The sequence below is a fragment of the Onychostruthus taczanowskii genome, unplaced genomic scaffold (assembly GCF_017590055.1).
Source record: "Onychostruthus taczanowskii isolate IOZ18803 unplaced genomic scaffold, ASM1759005v1 scaffold87, whole genome shotgun sequence".
Lineage (NCBI taxonomy): Eukaryota > Metazoa > Chordata > Aves > Passeriformes > Passeridae > Onychostruthus > Onychostruthus taczanowskii.
Genome location: NW_024506662.1, coordinates 652504 through 673868, shown reverse-complemented (window position 1 = coordinate 673868; position 21365 = coordinate 652504). Strand labels below are relative to the sequence as shown.

At 38.1% G+C, this 21365-nt stretch overlaps 1 protein-coding gene across 3 annotated transcripts in view; it reads right to left on the bottom strand.

Annotated features, from left to right (window-relative positions):
* The window catches only part of MACROD2 (mono-ADP ribosylhydrolase 2), an 852083-nt gene that overhangs the window by 656111 nt on the left and 174607 nt on the right, over positions 1-21365 (bottom strand). For all 3 annotated transcript variants that reach the window (XM_041425155.1, XM_041425153.1, XM_041425154.1), the window contains exon 4: positions 11623-11652. In XM_041425155.1, coding sequence (XP_041281089.1) covers positions 11623-11652 — 30 coding nt within the window. The remainder of the gene's footprint in view (positions 1-11622; positions 11653-21365) is intronic.

Sequence of the window (21365 nt, the reverse complement as noted above, 5' to 3'; positions counted from 1 at the left end):
CCTTGGACAAATAATCCCCATGGAGAAATTACTGCCCAGTCATCAAGGGTGAAGAAATACAAAGAAGGTAGTAACACCAGGGGTTTTATCCTTTTACAGTGACAATACCACCTTCATTCCTAAAAGGCATGGAACAGCAGACAGTGACCACTGTGGTACAGCTGGACTGGGTTAAACATTTTAAATCAAAATTGTGATGGGAAGATAAACAAAGATGACAACCACAACTGTAGGGTTTTGTAAACTTTTCCTTCATTTGCAGCAGCTCTGAAATTGGCAATTCTCTTTCATTTGCCTGAGTAATGAATTCATTTGGCTTAAGAAATTACTGCCTGCTCAGAACACTTTTCCCTTCATCCCAGCACAAACTGGTGCAAGGAAGAAGTGCCACTACCTGCAGTTAGAGGCTGATGATTTGATTGAAGATGAGAGGGACTGATGACTAAAGCTGTGATTAGGATATAGCATAAGAATAAAGCTGGCAATGAAAGGGCACAGTCATGCAAATTCAAAGAGAGAGAATCTGGGAAATTGGCCTGGGACTAAAATTAAACCATTTCCCAGTAAAGGAACTGGACAGTAAGCCAGAAGCAGAGAGGAACTGCGACTGGCTAGACACGGAGACTTGTTTTCAGAAGTGAACATTAAGATAAAAAGTTAGAAAGGGGACACTCACTCCCTGCACCCCAAATGTTTGAGAACACAGTCTCACATTACCATCTGCCCAGCAGCAGAGGAAGTTATCACTCATCTCTTCCCCTCCACTCTTGTTTCCACACCCATCACTCCTCTCTCAATCAGCTCTCTGTTCCTTAATCACATCAAAGCACCTTTTTAAGACCACAGTTTGAAATTGTCTAAGTAAAAATGCTCACTAAAACTAATTCCTCTTTAATATGTAAATTTAGGCCTGCAGACTTTGGAATGGATGAGAATAAGGGAGCAATAAACTGCAAAATGCAGCTAGTGGGACTGGGAACAAGTAGAGAAGAAGGTGGGAATCTCAAGGTACATTTCAACTGGATGATATATAATTTGGCGTGACATCCTCAACGATACACAAGCTCCAGTTTGAAGAATTGCTTGGAATTCATCAGACCTACATTTTGAAACAAAAGGACTTCCATTCTTCAAATAAATCAGCCCTCTGCTGTACAGCCTGGGCCTTGAAATTAGGATTCTGATGTTAATCACTGGATTTCGTTTTTTTTCTTCTTCTTTTGGTGAACACCATTGTTTTGGGTAAGACAAACTCCCTATGAAATCTTTAATTTACTTATCAAATCATATACCATAACAAATACTGGTTTGTAGACCAGACTTGAAATATTCAACAAGCAAACCATGGGTTTGCTTTGAGCAGGGAGGATGACTGAGATGATGTTCCAGCTGGAAGAACAGTGAAGTTGCACAGCTAGAGTCAATATCATATACATACACAAATGCACAGAGACTGAAGCCTCCAGGCAACTTGAATTTTGGCACTTCCTAACTTTAAGTACTTGGATTTGCACCTTAATAACATTCTTTTAACATTGTGTGTGTATAATACGCTCATAGATCACTCAGCCAAGACATAACTGATTTAATCAGCCACATTTGTGAATTATTTGGGAAGCTTACCCCAGTTTGCTAAGTTGCAGCCTTGCCCAATAAAAATTAAAGCAGATGCTTCTGTGAAGCCCAGAGAAACAAGCTCATAATGTAAGAGGAACAGACTGAACTGTAACAGAAGTGTGACAAAAAATATTTTGTTCTTTGCTACTGTATATGTAGCCAAAACTACAACACTACAGATCTGCCAGTCCAAATGGCAAAAACATCATTTTAAAAAGAAAATCAGGTTTAAAAGAAACTTGAATTACGAACCCTACACATAATGAAGCATTTTCATAAAGAACAAGGAAAAATATGTAAATTAAGTGACTTTCTAAAGAAAAAAACTCCAACTATTCTACACATAAACATAAGATAGCATTTTTTTAGGAGAAACACTGAAATTCTTCAGCTGTTGAAAGTTGATAATCAAATTAGATATTAATGCAAAAAACTTTTTATCATCAAATATTTAAAAACACATTTTCATTAATACTATACAAATTAAAATTAGAAATAAACAGTGTTTCTCTAACATAATGAAAAAAGGCCCAAGTAAGAACAGTGGATTCTGTGTATTTAGAATTATTAACAGCAGTAGCCTCAACTACATCACATTTTTTCTATATTCCCTTCTAGTCCCTAAGTGTAGAACTGTTTATCTAGCAGTACTTATTTCCAGTTGGTAGTCCGGCCATTCCCTTAGAGGATTTGCCTGAATCACCAATTAAGGTCTAATTGTCAGAAAGTTGCTCTCAGCAGAGTATGTTCTCCCTTCCTCCAAACATCATCCTGTTTTTACCAATAACACTCATATAAAAACTAAAATTCCTCTACCTTCCAAATAGGAATCAAAATTTCTACCTGTAAAACTGATCTAGTTTTTACATTTTTGCTTTGCCTTCAGGGAGCTGATTTTTGCTCTTTTCTACATGGACCTCTTGCAAAACATCCAGTTTCCTAGTCTCATTTTCCAACTGGAAACTGGAGAAAACATTACTTCTCTGTTCACAAAATAATTAGGTCTGTAGAGTATTTAGATTCCATGATAATAATGCTCATAGAAACGAGGTTTACCATGTGTTTTCCTTCATGTCCACACCATCTTCAGCAGTTACTGGCCCTGGTCACTTCACATCTCAGGTTACTGTTTCCCCACTACATTTGGTTTTAAAAAAAATGAAGTCTAAATTGTTGCTACAAAGTCATCCAGGCTAAACTTGAAGCCTTAAAAAGGGCAGGGAGGTTTTTATTTGTTTCTTAAATCACAAGAACTGTCTGCTTTGTAGTCTTCCATATGTCACTAGAATGAAAATTAGCAACTCTAAGCTGCATTGCCACCCAATATTATCAATTCAAAAAGATGTGCAACTGCAAAGACAGACTTGTACATGCAGTTCTTCCACTAATGTCTCTTAAAAAGCAGCTCCACAGATGTAAGAGTTTTAATCCTTCATTACCAATCACAACATTTCATTTTCTGTATTATGCCACAAGTTCATTCCATTTCACACTGTCTGATACAGAGTTCTTAAAGCTAGAGAGAACACAAGCACACCACAAACAAAGGAGGACAGATTTTTCCAAGACTCAACTATCCTGCTCCTGCCATCTACTCTGCCCGAGATTTTCCTGGCTTTTGATAAGCTGCATGTTATAATGTGTAAGCACTTTGCTTTGAAGAAAGAACTTTGGAAAAATGTGATCAGGAAAGAGTGACACATAAATGAGCAGTGAAGCTCTGCAGAAGGAGCAGAAAATTTGAAATAGAAGGTGAGAGGTGAATGCAGACCTGATTTAGTATTCCTTCATTCTATGCAGCAAGAGGAGAATTGTAAACTCTTTCTGTAATATCTGTAATTTCAAATACTTGGGTTTTCCTTGGCTCTGTAGTTTAATCCTAAGTTTTATTCCAAATTGTCTTTGAAAATATAGTGACTAAGATGTAATTACTTTCATTAGAAATAGAAAGAAGAAACTATTGTGAATTCTTTTCATTATAGGAGGTGGGGAATTCAGGACCATGACAATCTCCAGTCTCTGACCTTTGGGGTCAGTACATCAGCAGACAGCAGTACAGCAATTTTCTCCCTCCTTCTGGGAGTTGTGAGTGCCATGTAACGCCCATATTCTCATTTTACTGGATGCGCACATTTTAATAGAATAACCAACAAGAATCAGCAAACAGCTGGTGCCATTTTTCTATGCCTTCGTGTTCACACCTGTATACACATTTTGTGTAGAAATTAATGCACTTGGGGCTTACAGATACTTTTAAGGAACATTCTACTGATTAAGGACTTTGTTTTGTATTTAGGCATACCAGCATGACAGCTTCAGTAAACAGGTTGATATTCAAAAGTGCCTCTATATCTACAAGTCAAGTACCTCCATCACTCCTTTATTTCACTTCTATTTCTTTTAACACCCCCCTGTAAAACCAATTAAAACAAATCTTAAATGTTTTAAATTGCATTTCGCATTTTCCTCCTATTGTAGCCTGGTCCTCCTACAGGACCTCCTTTCCTGGGTCTCCTCAGGACCAGGAAAATAGCTGTAGATCTTACCTCTGAATAACAGATTTACAAACATCACCACCCACTGTTTGAGCCTAACAAATCATGTCTTTCCTGCCGTGTTCTCTTCATTCTTACCTCAGCAAAAAGGACATTGTCAAAATTGTTCGGCATGAAACTGAACAGCTTTGACAGATGTCCCAATTTACAGATTTTTCGTTAAGGAAACCAACCAACTGCTTAATTTTAAAAAAACATCATCTGTAGACTGGTACATATACTCAAATGTTCAGCTTGATTCTCACTGCAACCCGCAGAGATGTGCGTCACTTCAGGCACTCCCAGCCCGTTTTCTCTTGGAAACTGTGCCCCTCATCTTCAGCTATGGGAAGAGAGCCTCGGCAGAAGGTTCCTAAAATGACTGAGCAGCACCTTGTTAAGAGAAAAAATTGTGTTTTCTACATTCAAGACATGTGAGACATACATGTATGCGTGTGTATGGGGAAAAAGTGTTTATATTTTTAGATCACTTTGCATTGGCATAACAAATGGACAGTGAATTGCCTCATACATCACGTGGTGTCTGTCATTTAGGAAAGGTTTGTGATCTTTCTCCCAGATTTGGAGTTCTGTCCCCCAAGATGAAACAAAAAGGCAAAGGAAAGAAATACATTCCTTACATAACCACCTGCCTTTTCACCTTGGATTTATATCAAGAGTGCCTCAAGTTTTCAATGACCATGAACTAAAGGTCCCAGTCTAAAAAAATTAATGTCCTATTTTTATACATTTATTTATGCACACACATAATAAATCTAACTTCATGAAGCAATTGCAAGATCACATAAAAAACACCTATAGTAACACGCCCATATATACGTACATGAAAATAACACAGAGAGCAGACAGTGTGTATCTTCATGCTTTACTTCTGAGTACATAACACTGTAATTACCCCATAATGAAATTAAACAAAATGAGGAGAGTTAGTGCAATGGTCTATTTGAGACAGAAAAAGACCTCCCAATTAAGTGTGAGTTCAGAGTGTTGTGGACTCAGCACTCAGTAACTGAGGAGTGAAATATAAAACATCACTTCCTAATGCCCAATTAAGGCAACGCAGCAGCAGTATCAAAAAGCTGAGGATAGCAGTGAGTATGACTGGATGGACTAAATCTTATTTTCATGAACGAATCAGTCATGTTTCTGTGTCACCAGCTGGAACAGGAGCACCCCTTTAAAGAATCACAGGCTGAACATGTATTAAGGAAAAAAAAACAAATCAGAAAAACCCAAACTGATCATGTAGCTGTATCAATTCCTATAAATAAGAGTTATTTATTTATTTTTAACTAACTGCTCGGAAAGAGTAATTAGCAGGATACAATTAGGCAACAACTGAGAAATACTTAAAATCAATCCACAGACTTCCTGTTTATGATTATTACCCATAAGATTGTATAAAAAGACTGGAGAAAGGAAGCTGGCACCCTATTTAGCCAAAGAGCAAAATATATATCATATTTTAACAAAAACAAAAAAGAAACTAGAGTAGAGCACACATTTTAAATACAGCCAGAGCAGTTTATGTTAAGGGTCCTTTGAAATAAACTGTGCTTATTTATTTATAGAGCTTTCATCATTATATCTCTCGATGCACTACAAAATGAGAAAATCCACTAATTTTCATTTAAAGCTGAACTAAAACTCCACAGCAATAACAGAAGGCAAAACCTAAAACTAAACATATATACAGAGAAAGAGAGAGAGAGAGATTTCAACAATAACTGACCTGCAAAGAAAGACTTTGCTTGCATAGTAAGTTTGAATAAATTCTATAAAAGATGTTAAATTACTAAGAAATCTATTTGCTTTGATCTGATACAACAAAAACCCCATGAATAACAAGATTTTGGGCTGAATACACCTTAAAAGGGTTACAGTCTACCCTGAGCTACTGGCCTACCAATGGAACTATCACAGAGGTGCAGAAAAAATACATAAATATTAACATTTTAATTGGCTGATGCACAGTCACAGTGGGGGAATTCATGGATACAGCCCTCTCAAACCCACTCTATTTACAGAGATGAAAAAGAACAGCATGCAAATAGTAAAAGGAGATAAAACACTTTAACAACCCTAAAGAACTGTAGCAGCAATCTTCTAGCAAAAAGGGATTAATTAGCAACAAAGGCAAATGGCCATTTGCCTTAAATTATCAGTTCTCCTCATGGTCATTATTCACCAGGAAAATCTTTGTACCTTCATAGCCATTATCTACATACCTAGGCTATGACAATGCAGTGTACAAAGCAACTGAAAGCTTTTGAAGGTAGCTGAATTCCCAGATGAAGCACGTTTGTTCCATGAAGCCATTTGTTGTGAGCACGCCCCAATCTGACAAATGCATTTGACATGATACAAGAACATGCCAACAGACTGACATAAAAAAATAGCAATTAATAATGCTTATTTTCTTGATGAAAGAATCCTGTCAGTGCTCCTTTCCTAAACTCTTTCCTCTCCCTCTCACAGGTTGCATTTCATGTTATGCACACATCATGCACAAATTTGAACTTTGGATTTAAACCCCTGCTTCTCTTGTATTTAAATTATGTAAATATCAAACCCAAGCCCTGTGAAATCCAAAACAGAGAGCATCTAGCCCTGGTTTAGGACAAAACAGGCTTTTCTTCTTCCTGTTACACATTTTAAATGGGCGAGTGTAGGGCAAGTCTGGTATTCAAAGTCTTCTGTTGTTATTTATATTGCTACAGGGTGCTCTGCAACTTCTCATTCCTGCCTCCAATTTTCTCTTGTACAACTTTCACTTCTCAGTGTCATTAATATACATTCAGTAAACTGATGTCAAGTTGCTATTAAGAAAGTTAAATCTCTAGCAAAAACAAAAAAAAAAAAGAGGCTTTGCACTATCAGAAGACGGCTGGACACGGCTAGTAATATACCTAAGACACAGCTGTGAGAATAAAAATTGATCCCTGGCTAAGGGGAGGGATGTCAAGATATTTGTGTCAGCTGCTCCTTCCTGACACTACTGACTGGATAATCACTGGATTTTTTAGCTCAGTAGCTCACAATTAATTGAAAAATAGACAGGGTGGCTGGCAAACAGCAGTTGACACATTTGAACGGACACAACTCCAGGATAAAAGTCAGTCTGCTAATTTCTTTCGGGAGAAAATACTTTTTTGTGTTACTATTATAACATAAAAGCAGCAAATCTCAAGTTCAAAATGGTGCCTATGCAATGCAGTACAGAGAAACCCAGCTCCCTGCTGTGACCATGAACACAAGTTCCCCACGCCATAAGAATAGCTTAAAACTGCCTACAAACTATACCTTGGCAGGGCAGACAGGTAGGTCTGCTCTACATTTAAGAGATGCTAAAATACTTATGGCTATATGGGAATTAATTTTTTTTCCATGCTTGCAAATGTCCTAGGAAAAAAAATTAGTTACATTGGCCAAAAAATTTTTAAAAAAATTAAAAAAAACTATTAAAAAAAGAGAGAGAGAGAGATGGAGAGAAACAGAAAAATCAGACAGATCTGGAGCAACCAGCTTAAACTGGGTCCAAATGATGCTTCCAAGAGACTACAAATATAACCTGTCCTCTCTCTGAGTTTGTAAAGACAAAATTACCAGTTTTAAGTAAAGAGCTGAAAGAAACTATGATCATAATAGAACACATTAAAGGTGATGTCTCCTTCCCAAATTCTAGCATAGGCAACAAAATCCTAGGGAGGTAAAAAAAAAAAAATCCAAAATTAAATATACCCTCAATTTAAGGTCAATGAAATCAAGCCAATGCAGAAATCAGCATGCAACAAGAACATGATTACAGTCAGCAAATCAAGTACAGGAAAAATGAACCATGAGGAAAATAACTGAATACTCTGGGAACAGCAGAGCACAATACCAAAAAAAAAATCCCCACAGACTACCCAAAGCCATAAGGGAGGACAAATCTCAGCTCTTGCTCACTTTGCCTGAATAAAATACACAAAATCATATGCTTTAATTCTGACAGAAATGTAAAAGAGTGTAAAGAAAAAAGACTGCCAAGCAAAATAGGGCACTTTTATTTCTGAAGCCAAAATTCAGGACACATTTTTAAAAGAGCTTACTTTTTCCTCAAAATACCAAGTTTTTGTTCACTCCCTCCAAATGCAGGTAATTTTCTTAAAAATTTTTCACCCTTGCAGTGTTGAACATAATGGGACAAATAATACATGATGCACAAATAAATTACAATGCTCCATGCAAGTTATTAGCAGTGAGATGCTGAATGTGTGATAAATCTAGACCTGAAAGTGAAATATGCCTCCTAATTAAAAATCAATTATTAAAAACAGTAAAGAATGAAAAAGAAAAAAGGCTCACTCACCAAACTCATAATGAAATCCTGGAAACTTCAGAGTTATTTGAAAAGCAGAAAAAACCCTTCAACATCTATATTTAACTTAAAGACTCCATTGTGGGTTTCTTGATTTTATGATTAACAGCTCTGTGAAAAATTGTTTCTGGTATCTTTTTTGCTTTTATCTCTTCATTCCAAATGGTCATGAAAATGAACAGACGGCATTTAAATAGGGAATGCAAGAACAAACCATTGCTCCAGCTCTGGGAAATCGAAGTACAGGGATGCCCTGATGTGGCTCAAAGGTGACACATGGAAGATAAGCAGCCATCCAAAACCAAAAGCAGCCCCTGAACTTGCAAGCAAGTGCACCATATTCACCCACAATGTTGCCCACTGGGCTTCTTAGCAGGTCTCTTCAAGAGAATGGTTTTAACATCCAGGGAAAGTGATTTGCAAACATTTGATCAGGATGTGCAAATAACTATTTCCAATTAATTTGTGGTTAGTTCTGAAAAGATTTCAAACACAGAACAAATCAAAAGCAGCTCAAAATCACAACACCTGTTGCATAAGCTTGGACAAGCAGAAATTTCCAGTTTTCTTTATCTATAAAACTAAGACATGTATTCATACCTCCAGCAGTGACAGAGAGATTAAATTAACAAGCACTACCGAGGAGATCTGAATCCCATTATTGGAGAAACTACACTGGTATTGTGCATTATCATAAATATTCAGGATCTGCAATCAAAAGAAGGCTTTGGTGTTTACGTATATAATAAAGTTTTAATAATTCACTATCAATATTTCACACAGAGTGCTACCGTCACTTTCTTCTGGATAAAAGAAAAAATACACCCAGAATTTAAAATCCACAACCATTCCACTGGGAATCAAACAATTTATTCTACAGAAAACTGCCTGTGGAGGATACCAAGCCATTTTTCCAAAAGCCAGGGTCTCCAGGCTCCATCTGCCTGTGGCAGGTGGGTGGCTGCCCAGGGCTGCCTCCATACCCCTGAGCAGGATCTGGCCTGCAGACTGCACACACTGTTCCCTTCTCAAAACATTCATCCTGTGGCACCTGTTCAAAATCTAGAGTGCTTTGACAATGAAACTTTCAGGATTTTTATTCAGAAAATTTGGAAACCCCAAGCAAGTGTGCTCTGAGGACATGACCCTACCCACGGGTGGTGGATGGCACCTCCACACATGCAGCCCCTCAGCCATGAGCAGTCACCCTCTAAGCCAAAGAACTGTCAGATTTGGGATTTTTCCTGCACCACAAGCAAGAGGGCACATTGTTATCCTTCCATCAGAGATCAGCGGATGTGGGATTGGGGTTCTGGCCATGGGGGCTGCAGCAGATCATACCCACAGGAACCCACTGCATGCCCAAACCCCACAGCAGCTTCCCCATAACCCCAAAGGCACTTTTTAACCCCAAAGGATTTTTTAAAATGACAGTAAAAGCCTCAAAGGATGTCAGGGCAGGAGAAGGGAGGGAGGGAGGGATGGAAAGACAGAGGGAGAGGAGAAGGGGGAGCAGCACCTTGGGCTGCCATCATCTCAGCCTGCCATGAGGGGAGAGAACATCTTTTTAATTGCCACTTTTAACACATAAAATACATGGAAAATCCTAATTTGACCCATAGCAGAGGCTGATCCCATCTGCTGCAGAGGGAGAGCCACATTATCAAGGGCCACACTGAACAGACATCAACTTCTGAAGTACAGTCCAGCTGAATAAATAACACGGAAAGTTAATAGCCAAATCCTTTCAGCAGCAGCAGTGCACTGGGAACCTGATTAGAATTTGAACATTTGCATTGATTTATATTTTTTTTCGATGTTACCAGCTGGGAGCAAGTGCTGGAGGGGAGGTACAGGAACAGCTCTGCAAAAACAGGAACAGCTAGCGAAGGATTACCTCCTAAAGGATTATCTTTTAAACAAAGAAAAATTTGGTACACTGCAAACAACTAACTCAAATCAAAAGAAACACATTAATCCAACAGGATTAACAGGTAAGGCTGCCCTGTACTTTAATGTCCAGACACACAGCTGAGGAACGTGATGGTTTTATTTAGATGATTTTATTTAGTTGTCAAGCACCTTCTCATAGTCCAAAATAAGAGCTGCTTGTTCAGTTAAAACAAAAGTTCTGATGACTTATCCTGCAGCCTCACAAGCAACAGAGATCTCCTGTCTTTTTACAGAGCCCTTTCCTTTACCCTTACATATGTAATCTCTGATCATAGAGTTCTTTTAACTCCCACCAGGAAGGAGCATTAGTTGCTGCCTGTACTGCTCCTGCGCTGTGAAATCTCCAGAACCGAGCTCTCTTACTTCCCTCTGGGTGGCAGGGGAAGTCACTGAAACTGAGAGGAAGCTCTTTATGGGTTTGTCTTTCCTGAATTGTTATCACTCACATAGATTTTACAGCCACAGTACTACAGAAATACCAAAAGTAAAATAGCTCAATCTACTAAAATAAAACAGCATCCATGTATTTATTTGGAAGCAATCAAATTATATCTACTTAAGCATCCCTGCCTTAGCAGCAGACACATTAGTAGTGTCTCTGACTTGCACCAAAGATTTATATTGAGATCTACTTGACTATTCTGGCAAGAAGAGTAAGGTAAGCAACGAAGTTTAAACCATAACAATATTTTTTTTTTTAAAGTACAAACATAAAGCCACAATCATTTACTAAAATTACATTTCACTGTATTTTAATATTGCCACATTTCTGTTAAAATTGTAAAACTGTTTATTAATCATACATTTGAGATTCCCCTGGGGTACATGAAAAAGCCTAAATACCTAAAAACACAACACAGCATAAAGCAGTTCAGCAGTTCCTTTATGTTTTAGTCAGCCTCATATACATGTCAGCCCCTACTTTGACCCAGAGTTGAAACCAAATTCAGCAGCAGTTGCAAACCTTACCTCTTGATAATAGGAAATATTATGGACTTTGGAGAATTTCTCCATCTAATAAATTTATATTTCCAACCTTTGAACTTATATTCTTTTATAACCAACTAATCTCTGCATTGGTCCAGCACATATTTCATGTTTATTTAAGAATGAATTAAGCATTATGTAAAGACTCACCTCCTCCACCTCCAAGAAGACTGGAATTAGCTGTAAGAAAAACAAAAAGGGAATTATTAGCCTTGAGCTTCCTAAATATACATAGAACCAAAATAGATGTATCACAAGAGATTGCCCATTGTTTCAGTAACTTTTCTACTCTTCCCTTACCCGAAAACACTTAATGCAAAAACAATCACTTATTGTAAATTGCAATCACAATCTTTACCTTTGCAGTACCTTTGAAAATGCAAGCTAATAAATAAAACAATAATACAATTACTAAAGCTAATGCATTGAATAGGTTATGAAATTACAATCCTGCATTTATAATTCTATAAACCGTATTCCTTTGTGATTACCAAATTAATTTAAAATTTTCATTGCAGAGAAACTTAAATAGACTTTGATGCAACTTCTGATTATCTCTCCTTGTTTTCTATGCCATGGGACCTTTGGGGACAATGATGAGAAATCCTGGCTCCACTGATGTAAAAGGGTTTGTGCAATTGAGCTGGGATTTCCCTCAGCAGGCTTAATTGACTCAGCACTGTAACCATCCAGCTACCCAGGCCAGAACTTGATAAATCACTTATGAAAAGCAATTTTCAGAGCATGGTGATACAAGATGGTCCTTCAAATTAAGCTAGCACAATTGGAGTCATGCCAAATATTTTGCTTTCAGTGCCTAGGCAGAAACAGAAGGAACGCCTAAGCTTCTAAACCTGTCCTTTAAATGTGTGGGGAAAAAACCTTGTATCAGAATATGTTTGAAACAAAGTAAGAGCATAAAGGAGAGACACAGGCATTTCTGATGAGTAAAGAACAGATACCTCAAACCACGTCTTGCTCCAGGACAAGGTATATAGCAAGATAAACAGTAACATACAGAAAATGCCTAATTTATCCTGTGTACGTCATTTTCCTCTGTCTCTTGAATAGAGGTCTGTAAACAGCAAATTCCCTGCAGCTGGGTTTTTTTCATCACTTTCTTGAGACTTTTACATAAAATTGACAATTATCTTTGTTTCCTTCTTTATCAGATATTCTACAAACACCTTGGACTTAACATCCATTTTCACCTCAAGCATTTGCAGCCAGCTTTGCCTGACACTGCAGTAAAACTGCCTTCATCAGAAAACCAGATTTTCCATCACAGCCAAGATCCATTTTCGAAAGTACCTCTACATTACTCAAGAAGTACTTCTACATTAGTCAAAATGCAATGTTCTTTAAAGAAAAAAAAATATAGTTTTATATCCAGCATAGCTGACCATATCAAATCAAAGCGAACTAATTAACTAAGTTAGTTACTCATCTTAGGATTAGTTGCCCTACTGTCACCGAGGAATTTTTTAAACCAAGACCTAGAAAGATGTTCTCATGCCTTTTCCTCATCCAAGTCTGGTTCTAGTACCCTGGAACATTAGATGAAGGAAAACAGGACAAAAAATCCTTTTTTTCTTAAACAAAGTAACTTGGAGCCATTTTCAAAGAAGTGCTTGTTTGGAGACACAGAAAGGTTGGAGCAACAGGCACAAAATGGAAAACTTTAAAAAACAACAACAAAATTATCTGCAAGTGATGAACAACTCTTGCCTAGCCTCTCTAAGGTGCTAGCAGAGGACAAATACTGCCATGTATAGACATTGCCTTTGACAAAGACATGACGATGGTAACAATAAACGTGTGCAGATACGGTGCAAAGAACGTCAATCTTGCTATATTTACCTAATTCTTGCCCTGACTGAAATTCACTATTAAACAAAGAAACAAATAAAACCAGCCTCACATATTTCTACAGCTGCTTCTGAAGACCTCCTGTAACAGGTAACATCACTTTCCCTGCAGTAAAAAGTACTTATCTGCTATAGAAATCAGGAGAGTTCTTATCAGAAGAAACTGAAAGGAACAAAATGTCATCTACTGCCTGCTACTCCAGCTTAATTTTTTGGCACTGTAGAATACACCTACAATTAAACTATTCTAATCCTTACATGAGTCACGTTCTAGGATTTCAGTTATTATGTTTGAGACTCTCAAGACATACAGCTAAAACCTGTTACCAAAGTTTCCACTGCTAAAAAAGTTTCTTTGGATATCCAGCCAACATCCCCACTGCAAACTTTCATTCAATGGCTTCTCAGAGAATTATGTTTCTCTCATTAAGTTTTCCTGACAATGTTCATCTTTCCAATATTTTCCAAAATCTTCTTAATAACATATAAGTCAGCACCAAACACTTCTCTATAGAAACAGTAAAAACAGTTCAAATGGGTTTTTGGCTGCAATGCATCTACTACAGCTGTTGAAAATAAAGTAATAATTCACAGGGACTCTACTTTTTAATTTTGCTTGCATAATAGAAGCAGAATGATTCCTATGATTCCAGGAAAGAACAAGACTGATTTATATTTACTGTTTCTTTTCTAGAAAGAATGTGTCAAAAGCAAGAACTTCTATTTTCAGGTTTTTCACATGCTTCCTGAAAGGTTCAATAAAATGCACGTTTTTTATTTGGGAAAGTCTTACCACTACAGAAGTAATTTGTCACTTAGCACCTAATGAATCTCCTCCCACACAGGGGTCAGCACAGCCCCATGGCTGCAATCACATCGTATTATGTTGGAGCAAGCATGGCCTCTCCTTTCAGTCCCTCTGTGTTTATCTGCAGCTGCATTTTGTCCGTCAGTGCTCCCAAACCATCAAGTCTTGGAAAACCCCTTGGAAGTTGCTCCTGCTGCAGAGGTTCAACTATGGGCAGCTGTACAAGCAACCAGCAGAAGGTCCCGGGAAGCTTTCAACCTCCAAAATTGACAGAGTCCAAATTGCCCCAGAGGTTACACCGCTGCAGCTCCTCTCACTCAGGGCATGCCCAGCCTTGGGTAGAACGCCCCACACCATGTGCCCTGAGAAGCTGTGGATGTCCCATCCCTGGCAGGGCTCCTGGCTGGACTAGACAGGGCTCTGAGCAACCTGATCAAGTGGAAGGTGTCACCCCAGAACACCCACCCACAGCAGGACAGCTGGAATGGGATGATCTTTAAGGCCCCTTCCAAGCCAAACCACTCTATGATTTTATGACTGCAGATTGTAAATCCATCTTGGCTAACCCTTTGTTCTTATTTCTCTTTTCCAGAGCTGCACAAGATTCTAAAGTCACAGGAGACTCGGGGTGAGAGGAAACAGGAAGATTAAATTGCTACCAAGTTACCAAGGCAAAGAACAATAAAAGAAAGCAAACAAGAGTAAGAGGGGCTCCAAAGAAATGTGCATAAGGCTTCTTGCACCTCGTTTCATTCCCCATATCACCCTTTCAAAGTGACCTGCCCAACCTCTCTGAAATTGCCTCCTCAAAAACTAGAAACCACAATAGATTCCTGGGCATTAACTCTGAAAATCTACTCACAATAGAAACTTGATATATTATTTTAATAGATACACAGAATGGTCAGGCAGCCAGCAGATGACAGACTGCTGTGCCAGACTAAAAAAGAACACACACTGATAGAGCCCCATCCAAAACAACATTGGCCATGGCCCTAAAGAGGCAGCAGAGATGAGCATTCATGTAATTTTAAATATTTTTCCTACATCAGTAACATAGGCTTCAATTTTTAAAAAAAGTTTTTTAAAAAAAAGAGCACCACGTCTGGGGACCAGTTCCTGGTGTCATTTAAATAGTGGCTCCATGATGACACAAACTACAGCTCCAGAGGTACTGTGCATCACCACTACTTTAAAAGAAGACTCGAATGCTGCATTCTGAGAGGCAGATCTCACCTTCACAGTCTGTCTCAGTACAATAAACAGAAATACATCTAGAAGTGTTAAGATGGCTTTCAGCCCTGGGTTTCTTTTTAATAGCGACATTAGAATCATTAGCAGAAAAAGTGTTTCTACAAAGTTCAGCCTCATCCCTAAGAAAAAATCCACTCTAAAAAAATCACTTCAACGAAAAAACAGTACCTAATCAGTAAGGATAACGATTTAGCCCTTAATGAGATGCTTATAGCCCCAGATTCAACCAGAAATACACTATTTCAAGTTACTTAAAACCTCAATGGACTAAATAAATATGCTGCTTAAAAGCACCAGGAAGCCCTGCTAAAGAAACCCAGTGAACACTAGTCTGCTGTACCCTGAGAATTTAACACTTGCTTTAACAAACAGAATTCTTTCCAAAAAACTAGTGTGGGGAGAGAAAGGAAAAAAGTAAAGAAAACAAAAAACCTGGAAGGAAAGAATTTAAAGTAAGCTTAGTTGCTCATGATGGAATACGCGCAATGAAAGCTCAGGTTACTGAAATGTCCAAATTTTAATAAAGAATACACCAGCACATTTAACAAACAAGAACTGGACATCAATGTATTAAACCTCAGCCTTCTTCAAGAGTTACGTTGTGTTGGGACTCATCCCCATACATGCCACCAACTGTTGGCATCGGTGCTTGGCTCCAATCTGACTGTCACCATCAGTTTATCACCTTACTGTAAAACTTCCATACCTGCTCTCTGTGAGTTCCCATGGGCTGCTTCACACAGCAATAACTCCTTTCCTCTTCCTTGTGCACGGCCAGCTGACTCCTTCCTGTCCCTTGTACAACCACCTAACCCTTACTACTCCTGGCAGCACAGCCAACAAACTCCAACCCTCCTCCCCATCAGCTAACCCACTCATAGCACCCATCCCATTGGACACAGCTGTGTCCTATTAAGGCCAGGCCTTATTGGATACAGCTGTGTCCTATTAAGGCCAGGGCTGTTCCTACTCTTTGGTAATTAGTACAGGTGCAACGCCTCAGGGGTGAGATTGTCTTCAGCACTATCTCTAGTCTCCTACAATCCATCCCCCCAAAATGTTGTATCACTTTCCAGCAGATTTTTTACTGAATAAACAGATCAGAAACTCTGATGGGGTGTTAATATTTTCCTCACTGTTGTCTTTAAAACAACATTCTTACCAAACAGTAGGGTTATTTGAAATTTTGAGGAAAGCAATTGAATGCTGAAGAAGTTCACCTCAAATGAAATTGAAAATCTTCCTGTACTGCTAGCCAGAACATAGAAAAAGTGAAGGAAGATGTATGTTTGGGTAGGTTGAACAGGTAATTGCAGGCACAGAATTTTTTTTTCTGCTGTCAGTTCTGAGGAATTTAGAGAATAGGAAAGATGTGAATAGAAATTTTTGTGATATCTCTGGAGATAACACACTTTTAGCTTCGTTAACAACACGGCTGAATAACTGTTTACTTTTTGTTGGCATATACTCATCTGACAACAATTTAAGAACATAAATTCTTCTGGGAGCATGTCTTTGTCAAGTATTAATGGCACTAGTAACTTAAATTGACATCTATGTCATGCAGCCATGCATCTGTCAGTATAATAAAAATATAACTCTAAAAGATTAGTTGATATTGTCTGACTTTGGCAGCAGATGTTTGAGCTTATTTTGATGTAAAAAAGATTGAATATTTTTGTCAATACTTTCTAATTGTGAAATTTATTCAAGGAGACAACTTTATAACTGGCAGTATTGTAAGATGCAAGACATTCTATTGCCTCAGACACCATTTTTATTCATCAATAAAACATCATAAGAGGCAGCTGGTGAGCAGAGTAACAGTAATTTATGGAATGGGAAGCTACATTTCTTCTACGTGTTTTGTGAGACATCCTTACCTGCCATTGCATTTCGTTTCATCTTCTCTCAAGAAACCAGAGAGAACAAAGAGGAGTGAGATAACAGCTGCACCTTGTACCTCCAAACATTTTTAGTGAGAGATGTGTTTGGGTGCCTTGAAGTAAAAAGCTTCAGGCTTAAAGATCATGAAGTCATTTTGCAGTGGGTATAGTAAATAAAACACAGTCACCACTCTGTTTAAAATGCTTCCCTGCATATAAAGCTACAGCAGTCAGGAGAGGAAAAATAACATTATAACAACAGATTGGGCCAGAGTGGCAAAGTTATGTCAGTGGCTAATGATGCAAAGCAGAGACTACTGGAAATTAGAAAACCACTAGGCCTAAGTGGCCAAATAAGATTGACTTAAAACACTTATGTAACCATATCCCAGACACAGGTCCAGAATACAGGTGGTACAATGTACAGAAGATCTCTACAAACCAGTTGCTCCTCTCCAGGTTTGCTTACTTTTAATGTGTGATCAAGAGCACATCATATGCTCAATACACACTCAAAGACTTCAGCTTCATTCCTAAAAAATGTCCTTTTCTCCCCAGAAAACTCCTCTGTAAGTAGACAGAAACGTTTACCCAGTCTAATTTTATTCATAATAGGAAGTACCAACTTCAAGCTCTTTTTCTAAAAAGCCAAGATCCCAAGAAGCATGACCAAACAATTCTGCTCATGAAGTTTCCATCATCTTGTTTTAGCAAAACAGATGATGCAAGATACTACAGAAGGAATTGACTTTTACATGTCTTACCTTTTTCTAGATATAGAAACTGCACAGTACAAGTGAAAATTAAAAACAAAAATCAAAACCAAACCTAATGGAAGGCTTAGTGCAATTAGAAGCACAGGTTTTGTATTTGAAAGCAATAAAATGGCTTTGTGGCTCACTTGTCACAACCTGTGATATTCTCTTCCCCAGTCACAAATTCTGTACAGAGAACAGATTTTTTTTTAAACTAAGGTTTGCTATCTTTGCAAATAAAGCAGTCTTTGTCTCTAATTTCAAGCTTGTAAAAGGTATGTCAGAGGTAGATTAGGGGGGAAAAAAATAATCAGCATACTAGTAAGTACTCAGGAGTTGATCCTGTCAAGGAAATTGCCTTCACAACATTCTGAATTCAATAAGGAAACAATAACTGTCGTAAGGTCTCAGTTATTTTTCTTCTTCTAATACATTACCAAGTCAATACATGATATGCATTTATGCAAGAAGGTTATTTTTTAAAGTTATATATTACATCCATTAAGCTTAATCAGTCATATGCAAAGAATCTCTGAAATCTGATATGACAAGTAAAAAAAAGCCACCAAATGCACCAAAGACCCAATGCAGGTAAAGCAGCAGACAGCAGCAGGGGACAGAAATGAGCACACAGCCATCAGGATAACATCTTCAACTTGGCCTAATTGGAGGCATAACTTCAAAGCAGAGGGAGCAGAATGACAGGATTTTTACCATACAGTGAAATACAGTAATTGCTTTAATGCAGGGTGAAAGAAAATTAACAGAAATTTAAGTTGACTAACACATCCTGAGAAAAATCCATGAGAGAAGGTGTTTGGCCCAGAGTACTTCCTAAATGCTGCTGTATAAACTTCCATATGGAGTGAAGTTTAGGCTGCAGCTTTAAAAGAAGCCTAAACTTTGCAGTAGCCTGAGGACTCCACCAAAATTGCTTCTTGGTGGGAAAGTCAGACAACCACAACAAAAAAATGTAACTTAAAAGAATATCCCAAAAACCAAATGAACTTTTTTTTATTTTTTCAGAATGGTCCTAAACACAACTACACAAAGCATTTCCAGGTGAGATTTTTGCAAAAACTGCAGTTCACACTTTCCTACCAATGAAATTCATACTTCTCACAGCCATCCAGTGGTGTTAATTTCAGCTAGACAGGACCATCTATTTCAAAAGAAAAGAAAGAACGTGGTGAAGAAGGAGAAGGTTTCCTGCCAGTGCCTCCAGAAGGACAGTTAGAAGAACCTGTTTGATGAGGCTGATGTCATCCTTGGAGGGGGAAGATGACAGACTTGTTGAATCAGAACCTGCAGTTTGCAGGGAAGGAGTCAGAAAAGGCTGAAAGTGTCTGGTCAGCACAGAAAAATCCATGGCCATGTTCTGTGTGTGCCCCTCTGCAGAAGCTCATTTACCACATTCCTCTCATTTCAGGAAACAACAGAAAAGCAAAAACCTGGAACAATTTCACTCTAAAACACAGGGTGATAAATTGTCACACGCACTACAAGATGATAAAGGGAAAGAGATTAATTAAGATTTGATCCATTTTGTGCATCAGTTTGTGATTTGCTCAGCCACTTAAAAATTGCCTTCTAGATCATTAAGGTATTTAACAATCTAGCTGAGCTGAAGTGTAAAGCAACAGGAACTTCCTTCAGCGCAGAATAATGAGGACAAAAATATTCAGGTCTACTAAAACCCATTCTTCATTACACAGTTTAGGCCATCTGTGTGGTTTGTAAATGTAACATTAAAGGGAATCAAAGTGCTGCAGTATATAATTAATCCATTTAAGTAGAATCATTATCAATATTTAAAAGCCTATGCAAAATAAAGTAAGACGTGGTCCAAGGTTCTACTAGCACAATTAGTAAAACAGTTTTGGTAGTAATTGTTGCAAAACAATTAGTGAAATTTATAAAACTCATGCATCTTTCCAGTATCCCAAAGGAACTAGAATACGTTATCTGGAAAACAGGAAAAAAAAAAATCAGACTGAAGTTCCTCAAGCTTTTGCTGCTTTTGTCTTTTCAAAATTACAGCCAGCTCTGAACATATGAAAGTCTACCTGTACCTTATGACCTTTTTCTTCTATTTTTAAAACACAGCTATGGTACTTATGGTGTAACTATATATAAATGAAACTAGGTTTCATTTCAATATTTGCTACAAAAAAACTGCATAATATTTAACTTCTCCAAGGAAAATGTCAGACTGCAAAAAGCTGTATTAAAGCAACAGCTACCCTCTGAAAATGAAAACAAAAGGCAACAAAAGCTAACATATTTCAGTCCTGAAACATTAGTAGTCAAAATTCAGGGCTTCAAATCACTTTTAAAAACCCTAATTTGTTATGAAATCAAAGACCACTGCTGCAAAGAAGCTACCTGGGGCCTTGTCCTGCCATTTTACCATGGGGCAACCAGCAGGAAGAGTTTCCCTGTGGTGCAGGCACATTCCACGCTGCCCCTGTTTCACTCCCAGGCAAGCCAAGCAAGGGTAGTCACGGCTCCAGCTGCAGGGCGACCTCAGTGGGTGAATTTTCAAGTCAAAGTGGCACATGTCGACACCACTGTTTTTTCTTAGGGTAGTAACACTCATGAACAATTCAGTTAGAAAAAAAAAAACCAAGAAAAAAGGCACACCTGATGTCCTACAAAACAGAAACAGCCCTGGTGTTTTGGTCTGGTATGGTTTGGTTTTTTTCAGCTACACAGACAAGACTTCACTTGCAACTTCTGCCTCCAAGTTAGAGGAAGGCAAGCTGTTATTGCACTGTTTTTGCAAGAGCAGCCTGGGAGGAAGATTTTGACAGTGAATTACAAGCTCCTGCAAGCAACTAGCGCAGACTTGTAGGAGCTGAAGAGCCTGCAAAGCACTGAAGTTGACTTTAAAATGTGTCCAACTGGGTGAGTGTAACATGCTCTGCACATGATTATGTTGCATCACCTCTCTAAGGATCCTTTCTTTATATAGCCTGAAATTAGAAGCAGCTCCTACTGTGGTCTGTGGGAGCCACATTACAGAAGAAACAGAGGATCTGGTTATGTATTTTAAAGTCGTGGGGGTGTTGTTTTCAAACACAGGCCCAAACTGTTCCTATAGGGCTAAATATTTGTATAACGACAGTCATGTACTCCTTTGTAAGGGAAAGTGGAACTTAATAACCTCAGTATTTCAGTCAAGCCAGAAATAATGCATTATGGTAAAATATGGACTGGACATCATACACTGCCTCTAATAATACTGTCCCAAATATTTCTGTATCCTGCTGTCAAATATACTATCCATACTTTTTCTTAAGTGTCTGTTTCAAAAAGCTAT